Source organism: Leptosomus discolor, chromosome 6, assembly GCF_034619465.1.
Source record: "Leptosomus discolor isolate bLepDis1 chromosome 6, bLepDis1.hap2, whole genome shotgun sequence".
Taxonomy (NCBI): Eukaryota; Metazoa; Chordata; class Aves; order Leptosomiformes; family Leptosomidae; genus Leptosomus; species Leptosomus discolor.
In genome coordinates, this window is record NC_141396.1 from 16,541,932 (window position 1) to 16,558,282 (window position 16,351).

The window sequence follows — 16,351 nt, forward strand, 5'->3', positions numbered from 1 at the left end:
TTTTCTACAGAACTGACTGCAACAGTTGTACACTCCCCCCCCACCCCCAAGGCAAAATGGAGCAAAACACATCAAGGAGGCCCTGAAGGAGGAGAAGACTGAGAGGTGGAGAGGTTTGAAACTCCAATTCTCCTCAAACTGCTATAAGGGAGTCCAGGCTGGGTCAAAACAAGTTTGTTTCTTAAAAGCGTTGGAGGGCTCCTAAAACGCAAACCACAGCCAGTGTGGACCCATGTGGAGGAACCATTGGCCTGGGACCAGGGTCCCTGCCCTCCTGGTCAAGGGCCAGGACAGCACCTTGGAGAGTGCAAGGGCACGTGGCAGCGGGTCCTGTGTGACACCCCTACCTCCATCTTCAGGGACCACAGGTCACAGCAAACACATGGTTGGGCAAGTGATGGCCCTATATGCACTGTCCGCAGGGTCTGGGGTCACAGGGCAGGCCCAGGGGACCAGGCCCAGGAATGAAGAGCAGGAGCAGCATTTGGAGTCCTGTCCTTAGGTGATGGAGCTGCTGTGACATGGATTAGTGCAAGGAAAGCAAGTCACATTCAGACACATCCCTGGGAGAGTCTGGGCAAAGGCATGCAGGGCATAGAAAGTGGGGGCACTCTCTGGCAGTTGTCTTCACAGGCTTCTCAGAAAGCTGACACTGCAGACATTCAGGAAGCACAGGCAAGACATGCAAGGTCCTGGCTTCTCAGATTGATGAAGGACCCAAGAAACCTGCCCAAGACCTAAAAATGGAGGTGGACCCCACATTTATTACAGCTCCAGCTTAAACAGCGGGCAGATGTCTGTGGTATGGAGGTCCCCAAAGAACTCAGTGCCTGGTCATCCAGACCCCACCAGGCTGTACTTAGTGCAGGGAAGGAGGCGAGAGCACCTCCACATCACTCTTCCGAACCAGCAGCACCGAGGGAAGAGGGGTGGTGGGCCACAGCTTCTGGAGAAATCAGGGGAAGTCTCAGCAAGAGTAACCCAGGGGAAACAGCCAGCAAGGAGCCCACGGCCCTCAAATCTTCAAGGATAAGAGAGAAAAGAGAAAGGCACAAGGGGCGCAAGGAGGAAGGAGGAAGTACCCCAGGAGGGCTGCACAGGGCAGCTCCCGAGCGGGAAGGAGAAGGACATTCGCTGCCTTCCTGAACGTCGATGAGGGGGAAAGGAAAAAAAAAAAAAAAAAGAAAGAAAGAAAGAAACTCCCCAGCAAAACACGGAACCAAGCAGCTCTTGCCAGAAGTGCGAAAGAAGAACTCCAGATGTGGGAGCCCCAGAGGACGCCAAATGGTTTCCAAAGACGGCAGACCACGAGCTCAGCCCCGAGAGGGGCCGGGGCCGGGGCCGGGCCGGGGCGGGCCGTGCCGGGCCGGGTCAGTACCCTGGCCAGCTCAGCCTCCCGCCGCCGCGGCGGCACGGCCCGGCCCGGCGGACCCCCGATGGCGCAGTGCGGGGCGGTGCGGGGCGGTGCGGCGCTCCGGGGCGGCCCGGAGGCGGCGGCGCGGGTCCCGCCGCGCCGGCAGCCGCGGTGCCGGGTCCGGCCGCCGCCGTGCGGTATGGCGGGAGCACACCCGTGTGGCGGTCCGGTGAGCTGCGCCCGCCGGCAGACACCGGAGCACCGGGAGGGAAGCCCGGCGGCGAGAAGGGGCGGGGGGGCGAGCACAGCAAACCCTTCCCAGGGCAAGACGCCCACCCCAGGACTAGCTGAGCTCTAGCAGTCCCTTTCTGCGAGTCGCCTGCACCAAGGGCTTGCCCTAACCACCTCCCGCCGCACCGGCACCGGGCCGGAGAGCTCCCAAGCTGTGAAACCTCCCGGCCAGCACACGGACAGAACGGCCTGCTGGGGAGGGTTTCCCTGACCTACAGAGCGAGGTTCTGCACACGGGAATTCACGCGGCGTCAGCCTGGTGCCATCGCCTGCCCATGGGCAACTCTCTTCCAGGAGTCAGGGAACAGCCACGGGCTATTGCAGCTGATCAGCTGGAAGACAGGAGGAGGGCACAGACCCAGGTTTACGTGGCAGGGCAGAGGGACACGGTTATGGTCAAAGGGATGTGTGACGGAAGGGTGAAGAGGAGAAGTCACTCATCTTTCTGCATGTGTGTGAAAGCAAGCACTGCCCACAGCCATCAGCACTCCAGCAAAAGTCACAGTCACCACTGCCATGGCACCAGAACAAGCTGAATTTGCCCATCCTCCTAATGGGACTGTCTGCTTCAGCTTTCCAGACTGTGAATTGAAGTGAATTGAAGAGGAAAAAAAAAAACGAACTATGTTAACACAACTGAATTTTCTTACTAAAATATTGGAATGTTAGAAAATGAAGTTAGTGCAGAAGTTGAATAGATGTTTAATGGTCATCAGAAAAAGTCATGAATTGCAGGTTGCCAAACTTGTAAAATACCTACTTTTTAAATTAACACATTTTAAAATGGTTTAAACCCCAGATTTCTCTGCTGAAATTATTATAAAATGCCCAGTGACTGTGAAATGGGGAACACAACTTCTATTTAGAAATCCTGAAGATTTCTCAAGCCAGAAACTGCATCCTCACCATGTCTGTCTTCAATAGGCAAATTTCTGACCCGTTAGCGTCATTCCTTTCTTTTAGCTGGGAAAAATTCCCTGACAATGAGTTCCACAAGTTATTTCCCACTATATAAAAGGAAAATCATATTTGTTTATTTTATATGTAATAACTCCACTAGATGCTCCTATTTCTTGTGTCATGAAAACAAGGAGATAATCATTCCCAAATTGTCTTCTCTGCGTACCACTGAGTTCACAGCATTTATCATATTCTTACTCATTTTTTGTAAACTGAAAAAACCCCTAATCTCTATGGCTGAAAGCTATGACTTTGATCACTTCCATCATGCTATTCTACATATATATATTCTCTACAGTGATTAGTATGTCAACACCTAGTTTGCTTATAGCAAGAATGCTCTCAGTGAGCTTCTCCAATTCTTCGCTAATACTTCTAACATTGGATTAACTTTTTACTTTCCTAAATATATTCAGAGACCAATCCACAATAAATTCAAAACATTTGCCCTAAATGGCAACGGTTAATTTAAAACCCATAGCTGTATACGAAAAGTCACACGCATTTCCTCCTGCACCTAACTTTGCACGAATCACTTTTAATTCGTAAGAAGATGTAGCACAGAAAGAAGTGTGGAACTAGCAAAAATATGTAATATTTTTAGAGAATTTAGGATGCTTATTATAAACAATCAAACATATAACCACAGAAACCTTTCGTCTCACCCATATACCAGCAAATAGATAACAAATCAGGATCTAATTGTTTGATTGCACCATTTCCTGCAGTTATTAAAAAAATTTTCATGCATGATTCTAGCAAAACAGTTTGAAATTTCCAAAGAAAAAATGGAGAAAAACAGGCAATCTTTGGAAGCATCCCCTGTGTAGGCAGTATCTCCCTTACGTTGTGGGTGAGGTGATTTCTACAGCCTTTTTACTTTTTTAAATTTACGAGGAAACAACTAAGCACTGGAGCTCGTTACCCTGCCAGGCAGAGCAGGTTGCAGCTCCTTCCCTGCAGTCATGGTCCCTGGGAACTAGGGAGCGGGAGGCTGCCTCAGAGCTCACATCAAGGCACGGAGCAGCCCCAACTCTGGCAAACCCCAAAAGACTGAAGGACATCAGAAGATCTACCCGTCTTGGGGACTGAGTTCTTGCAATGTCTGAAATGCGGCAGCCCTCCCAAACGAGATGTGTTTTAAACACTCGGAGGGTGAAAAAACAACTGTTTCCTATGCAAGCTCTGAAAGGACAGATGCCTAAATTGTCGAGGGACATTTAGGCAGTCAAAAAAGGGGCTCTGGGTGACCAGAAACAGAAGGTGATTCCTTGAATAAAGGAAAACTTGTTTAGTCATTTTTAGTGGGACAACAGGATGATTCTTCATTCAGAAACACCTGCTGCAAAGTTTTATGAGCTGAGGAGCCAAAGGGGCAGTCCCAGCCACACGGCAAAACCCCTCCCTTGCTCTAGTATCCTCATACCCCACGATGGCCCTCACGATCCTGCTCAACTAAATTCACAGAAAAACTGTTGACTTTTTTTTTCCCCCGATTTATTTTTCTTCTGGCTTAGCAGAGGATTAGAAACATGCCAGAGCCAACACAAGGGAAGCAGCAGTAGGACACAGTGCAGAGCAAAAAGAAGGCATGGGCACCAACCCTTTCAGTGGCAGAGAACAAAGAAATGAGCTTCACCACTTTCAGGACAGTTTTGTAGGATTTAAACTGACCAAGGCAGGGGCTGCTGCAGTTCCACCTTTCACTGCAGGCTTTCCTTTCCCAGCACTGTCCTCTACGCCTCCGTGGTCACACACCATCAATCAGTTCAGGCAGCTGAATGAGCTGAAGTGCAATCACTTCTCCACCATCAGGTTTTGGCCAGCTGAGTTCCCTGAACTGACTCATCACATAAACTCAGGCTCCAGGCATAGGAGACGTTAGGAACATGCCAGAAGGGGCAGAAGGGTGGGAAGAGCAGCTCAGACTGCGGTCAGCCCCAGCCCCTGTGCAACCGCACACACACACATAGAGGAATCCTCCGGTCATTTAGCATTTATTATCTTCCTTTCCACTCGATACCTAAGACCCTCGCACGTACTCTAAGAGCATGGCATTCTAGAAGCATCCCGTGCAATACAGACTGAGCAAGGGGGGCATGGTGTTCCCCACTGCTGCACAAATCTCAGTGTTCAGATGCAGGGCCAGGTACGTGAAAGCGTGGGAAGGAATGGATCCCAGACTGAAAGGACGCCCAGAAAACCTATGCCAGGATGACACAGCATAATGTGAAGTTTCCCACACTATACAGCAAAATCTCCTGACTAGTATGGAAGGCAGAAGAAACATGTCTATTTCTAGGTTTTTGTGGTAACTGGCCATTTTTCCAGATGCCCAGTATTCTCTCCAAAAAAGGAGATAAAATAGAAGGAAGTAACTTACCAGTAATTAAGAGAGCATTTTTGAAATCTGTTGTCCATATGCACTTCAGCTCAGGAACTTTTCTGACGCACTACCTACCTACAGCATGCATATGTGCTCCCCTTCCTCTCTACCTCCCATGACCCACCCAGGGCCACACTAGCTGTGTGTGTGGTAAATGTCCTTTGGTCTCTTCTCAGCCACACAAGCCAAATAGGATGGAGAAGCTGCGCGCTTGGGCTGACACACCTTGAAGAACATCAGCTACAGTTCTCTTTTTCCCTGGAGTTTTCCTTCACAGCACACATGCACAGGGAGAAACGCTAAGCAACGTTTATGCCACCACAGGTTGTCCAAAGCTGGTCCATGTGGCTTTGAGCTGAAAGGCAGCGGAAAGCCGCCCTGCAGATAAGGGGGTTCCACATTAGCCCATCAACTCACACTGTAGCACCAGCAGGGAGCTTCCAAAATGGGCTCTAGGTTCAGACACTGAGACAGTACCTGCAGCATCCCTTGCTGAACCGACATCAGGTCTCCACACCACACATAACACTCCAACACCAAGCTCCAGGGCAGCACACGAGCCAGGTTTTAGCAAACCCAACTTCAAAAGAGGTTTTATACCAGCAACTATAGCCTGAGCAAACAGGTAGCCCCTCTGTATTTGCTCGAAAAACAAGCTGCTCAAGCCGGTTTTCCTGGAAACCAACATTTCTTATTGTCCCATTCCTCAGACCCAACTGGTCTTTGGCACATATGAGGCAGCTGAAAGGACAGGTCAAACAGATTGCCTGATAGACAATCCAACAGCAAAAGGGGAAGCAGGTCTGCCACACAGACTGAACATGAGACCTTACACCTCAGTACCTGCCCAGGGATCAGACATGTGCCTATGGCGGGGGAGAAACACATCTCCAGATAACAAAGGGCACAGCTGGTGAAGAAAAATAAACTCATCAGGACACTTACAAAGAGATACCATTTAAGGGAGAGAAAAGGCTCTCAGACTAAAAATGTTACACCTCTTCATCATCAAACGTTAGAAAGTCTCTGGCACAGCCCCACCTTCTGGTACCACAAAGCTTGACGTACATCAAACTGGTTTTCTGTTTCTAACAGACCTCAGACTGGCCAATGCCATATCCAAACAGGGTGGACTCCAGGACTGACCACGCAAAGCAGAGGCTGCACAGGATAGCAGCCACTTGGTATACACTATAGATGGGAGTTTTAACACAGCAGATTAGTTAGATGACCTTCTAATATTTAGCAAATTTCAGGGGGTACATATAGCCATGCTACCATCAACAGGGACTGCACGCCCTATGGCTCACCTAAACCATTCATCATAGGCAATCACTTTTACAGGTTGCTCTGTCAAGCACAGACAAACTGGCCACCAGGTGACGAAACTGCTGTGCCAGCTTTACATGCAGTGCTGAAACAAGTTGCTACACATACCCTGTTTGAGGGCATCACAGGCTGCCACCACAGATCACTTACCACTTGGTTACCTTTATAGCCCAAACATGACTGGTCTGGACTGGCATGATGCTGTTTGGAGTTACAAAGGAAAGACGCCATACACACCTGGTATTACACAATATTTCCAAGTCTGTGTTTCTGGGGCGAATTTGTTCAAGGAAAGAATGACCCCGAAGCCTAAAGGAGACACCTTATTTCAAGAAAATTAAGTACATTTTAAATATAAGTCTAAAGCAACTAATATAACCCTCAGAGAGCACCCACACTCTCTGTGGAGGAAAGGAGAAGAAAAAGATGGGCTGGTGAGCCCAAAGACATGTCTAGGTAAAGGTGGAGATATGCATGGCTGTAACAGTTTGAAAGGGAAACAAATACCATTTTAAACAGAGAGGAAAATGTAGGGCAAATCTCTGAGGAGGTCCAGTCATCAGGAAGGTGGAGCACTACAGAGACAGAAAAGACCATCAAAGACAGCAATGAGGAATACCTGGTCTGGAGAGCAATGGGGTGGCAGAAGGGGATTTACAGCGCAAAGATCCCTGCACAGAGATTCCTTCAAACTCCAGCACGCATGGTCACAGGGCAGAGGATACATAAGGGATGATGTAAGGCAGTCCTGTTCCTCCTACTGCCCGCCTGAATGCCTGAGATGGCCACACTGGGGTGGCCTGTGAGCACGCAGAGGAGTTCAGCTGCTTGGGATGTGAACACCACCCGCAGAGCTACCCACTACTAACCGCAGTTCTCTGAGCAGTCTTGTACTCGTGCCCTTCACCTCTCAGTCCTGCACCCTACCGAGTTGCTGCAGCTGAGAGGAACATAAGATGTGCCCTTCCCTCCCCATCTGTGCGCACGCCACATGGGAACACGGGGCAAGGGAACACCCGCAAGGGCTGCACAGAGAGCCTAGACATTGGGGTCACAGGCCGGGAGTCTGTGTGCACCCACAGGGCGAACAGGCAAAAAGACAAACATTCAAAGCAGAAAACAACTGAGCTATCACTTGTCATATCACTAAAAATCACTAAGGTGATGAATAAGACTTAGAAATCTGCTGATTTCTCTTTTACTTATTTTCTGACTTTTTAAACTAATCGAGTTCCCCCTCCCCAGCTTCTTCCTCACTCCTGTGCCACTAAAGCTTAGATAAGAAATTTCAGAAAATAGATGCTGGATGTATGAAAGCCCACAGACATGGAAGACAACCCCAACCACCCAGATAGCTTGGAGAGGAGGAAAGGTAACCAGTGGGATGCTTGCTGTCTTCCCCCATGCTCAAGCACTCTGCCATCTTTTTTCTGTGCTGTCTGCTCAGGCTGTAAGTCCTTTGCATCTGCTTGCATATTTGTGCATGCCCTGATCTCAAGCAGGTCCCGGGTAAGCCACAGATGAGGGAACAAAACCTGGGCCAGTGCTCCGAAAGGAGAAGATGGCTGCTCAGATCCAGTACAGTGGGGCAGAAAGTTGCAGGGGCATCAGGATTTCATTTTGGAAAACTGGATCCCTCTAGTGAAGCATTCAGTGCAGCCTCAGCAGAAAAAGATGCGAGCCACTAGCAACTCCAGCCCTGGAGTTTACACACAAGAACAAATACGAAAGCTTTGCTTCCAGGCAGGAAATCCCTTTTACCACACCTTTCTGATTTACACCGATGCTTGATACACACCACATGTGTCCCCTCCTTCCCTCACCCACATTTGCAATGGTTCTGTTCCGTATTTAAGTGATGAAAAGTTAAGACCTGTGGTTACAACTTCTATGAGAAACTTCATTTTGAAGGGCTGCTACATTTCAACTTTATTGCCACGAGGAAAACCGAAAAAAAAAAACCAAAAGCTTTCCATCCTTCCCTAACATGAAAGCTGTTGTGAAGACATTAATAACTGTAAGTTCTCTCCTGCAAGTTGTTGAAATATTGGAAGGAAAATTTATTCCTACAAATGTTTCATATAAGTCACATCCACAATTTTATGCACTACACTTAATTTCGTCTGTTCAAGGTGGTTGCGGCAGGTTTGGTCAGCATTTTCTCCTGAAGTGCATCTCAGTAGGCAGAGCTTACAACAAACCCTTCACCTGAGATTTGTTACGAAGAGAAGAAAAACAAGGAAGAACATTGGGATTGCTTCGGCTAGGACACCAAGCAAAAGACTGAGCACACAAACTTACCCACCTGCCTGCGTGTGGGAATAGAGGGACATTCATCTCGGTGAGATCAGATGTTACGGCAGGGGGAACAGTGGGAGCAAGAGCCATCAGAAAACTGGCAATGCATCTGCTTTTTCCATTCAGCACTGTGCTGCTGACTAGATCGCTGCAAAACTTCCTCTGTTCCATTGACCTGCCCACTGGGATTTCTCTGGCATTAATTGGCCTTCAAAATTACTTATGGAAATATCTTCAGCTATTTTTTATAAGTCATTGAGTAAGAAAAAATAAAAACTCTTTAAAAAAAAAAAAAAAAAACAAAAACAGCAAGACAGAAAAATCAATAAATTCTTGCATGCAATCATAGTATTCTGCTTCTTAAAATAAATGCCTTAGGACAGAGACTTGGCCCTGACTTTTCTACTTAGTTTCTTTGTGTGAATTAAGGGCCGCAAAAGGTGAAAGCCTTTTGTGTAGCTGAGGACCGCTGGGGAGAAGGGCAGAGCTGCGGAAAAGAGGGGAGCAGCAGAAAGCCGTGGGCCAGGCGATGACTTTTCAGAAAGACCGACGATGGCAGAGCGTCCGGAGGAAGAGCATCCCCGGCCGGGCACCGACAGGCGGGGACCCGGCGGCCCGGCCGCGACCAAGCCCGGCGGGGAGCGCCGGGGCTGCGGCGGGCGGAGAAATGGGGAACGACGGTCCTCGGGGGAAGGCAGGGCTCCCCGAGAGCCACGGGAGAAGCACGGAGCGGGGCGCGCACAGGCATCTCGGGGCTGCGGTGCCCGGCCACTGCCAGCAGCCGGGGCAAAGCCCCCTCTGCGGCCGGCGCTCGGGGCTTGGGAGCGAAGGCAGCCGGAGGACGCGGCGAGGCGAGGGGTACGAATAGCCCCGCTCCCCGGTGCCGGCCTTTTGTTCCCGGCGACCGGCATCCGCCGGATCCACTGGCAACGGGCAGGCGGGCTCCGCCGAGCTCCCCGGCTCGCCCCGCTCGGGAAGGAAAGCGAACGACGGAGGCTCCCCTGCCCGGTGCCCGGCGGCACGGCCCCGCCTGGGCGCAGGGAGCGTGGGGCAGGCGGAGCGGGACCGCCTGGCGCCCGCAGCCCCTCGCTGCCGCGCCCGCCCCCCGCCCCGGCCCCGGAGCTCACCGTCCTCGTAGTTCTTGAGGTAGTAGTCGGGACCGGGCCCGCCGCGGCTCTTGGCCGGGTTCTTCACGTTGTGGAACTGCAGAAAGTCCGTCCTCTTGCCCGCGAAGCGCAGGAAGGCGGGGGCCAGGCCCCGCGCCAGGGTCACCAGCCGCCGGGAGCTGGGGAGAGGAGAGAGCGGGCTGAGGGCGCCGCGGGCCGGGCCGGGCCCTCCCTGCCCCGGTACCGGCAATGACCGGCGGCCACGGGGCTCGGGGGCCAGCTGTTGCCCTCTCGGGCCCTACCGCCCCGCCCGGCGCGGGTACCACCGCAGCGGCGCCCGGCTGCGGGGCTTTGCGCCGGCCGAGCGAAGCGGCCCGGGAGCAGGGAGCGGCCCCGCCCGCCGGTGGTGGCCCGGAGGCCAGCGGGACGCAGCTTCCCCCCCCCCCCATCCCATCGCGCCCCGGCGCCCGTCAGACAAGTGCAGCGGCGTTCCGCAGGCAGAAGCGCTCCGCGCCCCGCGCAGCCCGGCCGCGCTGCCCGGGACTGTGCCGCGGGCCCGGCCGCCGGGGCGTGGAGGAAAGCGGGAGCCGGCCCGGCTGCGCTTCGCCGGCGCCTTCCCGCCTCCTCGCCCCGCTCCTTCCCCGGAGGCGGAGGCGGCAGCCGAAGGGACCCTCGGAGCGGGCGTGCGGAGGAGGAGACGCGCTCTCCCTCCCCGACTTACCGAGCAGGGAGAGGGCTTTCTGGCCGTCCCAGCGCCTCCAGGCCGCGGCCGCTCCGCACCGCCGGTGGAGCCCAGAGCAGCTGCAGCCCGGCTCTGCCCCCCGCGCAGGGCTGGAAGTCCGGGGAGCGGAGGGCTCTGAAGACCTGGCCGACACCCCGCTCTCCGCCCGTCGGGACCTGGGGAAGGTTCGGCTCGGCTCGGCAGGCGGCCCCGTTCCTGCTGCTGGGGTTTAGTTGTTTGGGTTTTTTTTTTTTTTCTTTCCCCTGTGCTGCCTCGGCCGCGTGTTGTGCTTTTTGCAGAGGAGCGGTTGTTGGAGCGAGGGGAGCAGGACATTTTTGCAGTCATAACTGATAAGTCTCCGAAATGCTTTCTCCATTGCAAACATGTGCATCTTAATGGAAACCATGGCCTCGCTCCCTCCGTCACAACAAGCGCCGCCAGCAGCGCGGAGCCCGGCGGGGCTGGGCGGTGGGGCTGGGCGGCGGGGCCGCCGGGGCGCCCCGCGGGCGGCGTGGGGAGGGCGGCGTGGGGCTCCTGCCTTACCTTAAGAAATCGAGCCAGCCATCATGAATGATGGAGGGGTCCAGCTGCAGGGAGAGGAAATTCTCACTGATTATCCTGACAGGGCTCTTGGTGTTGACATCAAGGAGAATGAGAGTTCTTCCCTTCACAACTGGAGGTTTCTCCACCGGCAGCGCTCTCCTGTCCCCGGCCTGGGAGGGCAAGGAGAAGGTGGCCATGAGAGCCAGCCCAGGTGCCATCAGGGCTAAGAGCCCGGGGGGGCAGGAGCTGGGACAGGGCATGCCGGAGAGCAGGAAACCCCTAATTAACTCGCTGTCTGCAGGGGCTCGCTGGTGGCTAATTGTCGTTATCTAAAGTGTGGGGCGCTCTGCCTTTTTTTGCAATGTTTTGGTGCTGGTGGAGGGGAACTCACGCCCCTGACCAGCCTTTCTCGCAGCCGGTGCCAAGACTCCTTGCAGCCAGCACCGCCCCTTTAAGAGATGCAGGCTCCAGACATTTTTAACTTTTTGAAGGTAAGGGGAGGCTCCTGCTTTAACCCCCTCGGCTCGGGGCCCGCCGCAGCCCCGCCAGCACCGAGCTTTCGCTTTGAGCCGGCTCCGCCGCCCACCGGCGGCCACTTTCCGCCTCGGGAGCTCCCACACCGCTCAAAACCGGTCCGGAGCCGAGACATCGGGGAGACCGCGGCCGGAGCGCGGCGGCCGCCTAGCACGGCCCTGGCTTGTCGTCGGCTGCAGGAACTGCCGAGGCGGTAAGGCAGCGGGGGCGGGGGCGGGGAAAGGGGGGGTTAATCACCCCGAAAAAAACCCTCACTACCCACGAGGAGCGTTCGCCCCGAGCCGAGGCGGGATCTGTGGTGCTGGGCGAGGCCCCCGGGTCTGAGCGCTGACGGCTCCGCGGGACCCGACGGGCGCAGCGGGCCTGGGGGCCGCTGGCAGCCCTCAGCCCCAGCGCGACACGCTGGGCTCGCCCCGCCCGGAGCCACCGGCTCGGCCGGCCGGCGGACGAAGACCGATCGGGCGCTGCGGAAACCGGGGCACGGGGAATCTGGCCGCCGGCCGCCCCCTCCCGCCGGCCTCGGGGCCCAGCTGTGTCCGACCCGCCGCGGGCAAAGGAGAGGGGCAGCGGCAGCGCACCGCACCGGGGGTGCAAAGGACAGCACGGTTCGGTGGAACCGACGACGTTTCCCGTGCCGGGGCCAGCCCGAGGCCGGTGCCTGCGGGACGGCCCGGGGTAGGACAGGCCGGGCTCGGCGCGCTGCAGCGGTGCAAGCGGCCGCGGTTCTCGGGGCTGGGCGCAGGCTGGTGACACCGGGCCCGGGATCGGTGGCGGCTGCCGAGCATCCCGGGAGCGATGGCCCACCTCAGGGAGTGTCCATCCTCTCTCGCCAGCAGCCGATTCCTGGGCAAGCCCCGGGCTCCCCCGCACGCCAACAGCCGGCGAGCTCCGAGACACGTAACGCGCCCTACCTGGGCCCTCCGCCGCCGCCGTGGCCCGCCCCGGTCCCCCCTGCGCCCAGGCGAGACGGCACGCAGGGCCTCGGTGCCGCTGTCGGGCACGGCGACGGAGGGCTGACAGCGGCTGGGCTGAGCCGGGCCCGGTGCTGTCCGTCGGGGCCCCGCAGCCCCGGGGATGGGGCGCCCGCAGCACCATCTGCTGGTGAGGGACCCGGCGCGGCGGGGGAGCCGGCACCCACCTGCGGACACCCCTCGCGCCGCAGTCGGGAGGTGCCGGGGCTGCGTGGAGCAACGGGGCTCCGGGATAGAGGCACAAATCGCACCCGGAGCCGAGCCACGAGGAGCCGCACGGAAGAGGCGGCCAGACGGCAGGGACCAGCCAGCCGCCCTCGGGGAGACCGGCCGGGATCGGCTACGAGCGGCGAGCGCTACAGGGCGGCCGTCCCGGGCAGCCCCGTGTCCCGGCAGGGCTCCCCGCGGCTGGGAACGCCCTCCCGCTCCTCCTTGTCTTGTGCGGAGCCACCTGCGCTCCTCGTCCGCCCCAGCCGGGGCCCGGGAGGCGGAGGGAGCGGACCCGGTGTCTCCCGCGACGGCAAGTCCTGGAGCTCGGTGCGCTCGGCGGAGCCCCGCACGAAGTGGAGGCACTCGGGCCTGGATCCCGGGTAAATCCGCGGGCAGCGCCGTCTCCCGTTGAAAAATCTCCTATGCCCTCGTCTTTCTCCCCCAAGAAACGCTTCGATCCCGTCGCCCCCGGGGGCGACCACCCCTGCCCCGCTGCCAGCCCCGGGTTAGCCGGGCAGAGGTTGCGGGGGCATGGAGTCCCTGTGCTCTGGATAGTAACGGGGCCGGGGGAGAAGGATGAAACGTACCTCTGGCTCGGCTAGGGGTGAGCAAGGAATGCACAAAGCGGGATTTGTCGTGAAATCATCCCGCTAAGGCGGAGAGGGGAGCCAGGCTCAAAGTGTGCCTCGGAAAAGGCTGCCAAAAAGCAGCAAAAGGGGTGCCGGGAGCAGCGGGGCTTTGAGCGCTAGAAGAAGTAAGAGGATCCGGGGAAAAGGGCTGTGCAATTTCTGCTGTGCAAAGTCCTGGCATCCCGGGACAGGAAGAAGGCAATTTAAGCCTGGAAATTTGTGTTCGGCTGCAAACACTTCAGCCGCAGTTTGCAATAGCGCTTAAAACTGACCCGGGACCTGAAGCCTCTGCTTCAGAAGATCCTCAGTTTTTCTGGGTCACCTCCGAAAGAAGGACACGAGTTTCTGATTCATCTCGTTATTTTATAATTATTTTTTCCCCCGTATTATCAGAAGATGTCAGCAAGGCTTCAGAGGCGTTTGTTGCTCAAATCAGCGTTGCAGTTGCAGGCCGAAATTTTGTACCGCGCATCCTGCTAAGGATGGCTCTGTTTTAAAACGAAACTCTAATGCGTTACGTAGTAAAAGACAAGAAAGAAAACAAATTATCCCGTTTAACATCCTTTTTTTTTTTTTTTTTTTTTTTTTTAACCTTACAAACAAGCTACTTTGGAAGAGAAATGTGTTTATTCTGAAACTTTCATCACAATTAGTCTCTGCTTCGAATGCAAACTCCGGATGCAGCAAAGTCACTTATCTGCGGAGATATCACCAACAACATAAAACAGCAGGGAAAGGAGCAAAAAGTCTCCCAGCCGCCAGGGTCAGCTTCCAGATTCTGGGAAGACGGAGCTAAAGGAAATATTCACTTACCTGTCTCAGCTTTCCAGCCCAACACCTGGAGCCTGCCCCGAGCCGGTGGCCTCGGTAAAGCAATTGCACCCCACTTTGCATCTGGCTGCAGCAATGGCAAGTCGAACCTAAAAATAAAACGGTTTGGGGATTTTTTGGTTTTGTTGGTTAGTTTAGTTGGGTTTTTACTATTTTTTGTTAGGTTTTCTATAGAAGCCCTTTAAACGTGAAAAAACTTTTGTTACCTGCGAGCTCTGGGGCAGCAGCGGAGGTGCCGGGAGCCCCGGGAAGTGCCGCCCGGGGAGCCCCGGGAGCCGCCGCTGCCGCCCGGCTCAGCTCGGCGACGGCCCGGGAACCTGCAAGGGGGGGCCACGGCGCACCTCCTGCACAGCAATGCATACCAGCTAGGAGTATCTCAATTTACACCAGCTGCGACCCTGGCTTGCCGTCCGCAGGGGCGGTGAAGCGCTGGTCCTTTCTTATGTTACGATAATTACTTTAGAAAGCCTGACTCACATAAAAAGTATCTATAAAGATTTACTCGCGGTTTTGTCGATTTGAAAATACGTTTCTCCATTTTCCATCTACTCTAAACTTGCTGGTTTTAATCTCCAAAACAGTCATTGGAAAATAAAACTGGAGGAGGAAAAGCATTTCTATAAAGAGTTTAACCAAAGCACATTAAATATTTTCCCAACATCACCAAATAAATAACAATCCTCCAGCTCCCTATAAACTATTTAAAGCATGTCATATCATCTCTTCTGCTCTTGCCAATGTACGTTTCTTTTAATTTATAAGCCGATTAGAGCAGGGGCCCGTCTTTTTGTGTATATTTGTAAAATGTTTGGCACCCTTTCAGTCAGTTGCAGTTCACAAACACTTAAATCTGCACGTAACTTCCTTATTATAGGTAGTTACTTCGATTTTTCCTCACTTTTGTAGAGCCTCTGCCTATGAAAGTGCTTGTTGTAAATGGTCTGAGTAGTTGTTGAAGGGTTTTAGCAGAGGAAACCTCTTTGGATGGCTGGACTGATACAGAAAAAAAAAAGGGGGGGAGAAGAAAAAGCACAACGGAAATTTAAACTGAGATCTCAGGCTGTACAGATCAGCCCAAAAGAAAACGGGGAAAATGTCCTTAGGAGGCACATTTTTAGTTCGCTAGAAAATAAACTTCTGCTCATAAATGATGAAAGTTATTATCATCAGAGGATGTGCTGTACCAAACAAAACTCCATTAGGCTGGGAAGGATAAAACAGGCTAGACAGCGGGTTTTTTTTTAAAAAAAATCATCATGTCTTTGATTCCCAAGATATCAACCATGTCTGTTTCTGTAGTGCTGTCAAGTAAACCTGAGTTATGGACGCTCTAAAAGAAGCCAGCAAGGAGAAAATTCAGCAAGTGAAAATTAAGAGTGTTGTCCATACTTTACCAAAATACACTTTCTTTTCAGTCTTTTACGTTCCTGTCCTGTACCACAGCATGACAATTTCTGAGAAGAAGGGCAAGACCCGTAAATATTGTAACGCTGCGGTCATCAGAGCACGCAATTGCATGGCAGATCCTTTTTATTGAGGTTTTTGCTCTTTCTGCACTGCAGTGTCCATCATTTTCACTACAAGAGCCTTAACTCTGGAGTCTGGAATGCAACCTCCTAAAACTGCCATTGGCTCAAGGGGGGGGGGTTGCACAGTCTGAACTACACTGCTGAAACCATTTTCTAGCACGTTTATATATCACGTCTAACCTGAACGAGCAGGCAGAGGACAGTTGCTTGATTTAATACAGCATCCGCACATTGCTCTTTAATGTAGGTGACCTGGGAAGTTCTGTAACAAGCAAATACATCTGTCTGGGCTAGGAGGACTGGCTGGCTAGGGAGCTCAGAGACAGCGGGAGGAAAGCAAGCCTACTGAGAGCGCTTCCTCCCTCCATACGTGCAAAAAGCAAGGCATCGATCAAAACCAACTGCCTCGTCAGGAAAAACACAGTTGGTAGTGCTGTCTTTGCATTTTTGCCAGCAGGAAAGGAACACAAACTGGTATTTCCAAATCTAGCTATAGGAAAACAGAGCACAGTGGTGCCAGGCTTTCTTTTGAGAGTCAATCTGTACTCACTGGCCGCCTAATTAAGAAACCTATTAAAAAAAAAAAAAAAAAGGACAGGGACAAAAGGAACACACTGGTCCCATAAAGGTTGTGCGTGTGTGCTCTCCCTAGCTGGCAC

General features: G+C 53.8%; 1 protein-coding gene across 1 annotated transcript in view; it reads right to left on the bottom strand.

Moving 5' to 3' along the window:
- The window catches only part of HPSE2 (heparanase 2 (inactive)), a 111,565-nt gene extending 100,317 nt beyond the window's left edge, over nt 1-11,248 (bottom strand). The window contains exons 1-2 of the mRNA XM_086466850.1: nt 10,989-11,248; nt 9,746-9,903 (exon numbers count right to left, since the gene is read on the bottom strand). Coding sequence (XP_086322976.1) covers nt 9,746-9,903; nt 10,989-11,248 — 418 coding nt within the window. The remainder of the gene's footprint in view (nt 1-9,745; nt 9,904-10,988) is intronic.
- Nucleotides 11,249-16,351: the final 5,103 nt, after the last annotated feature.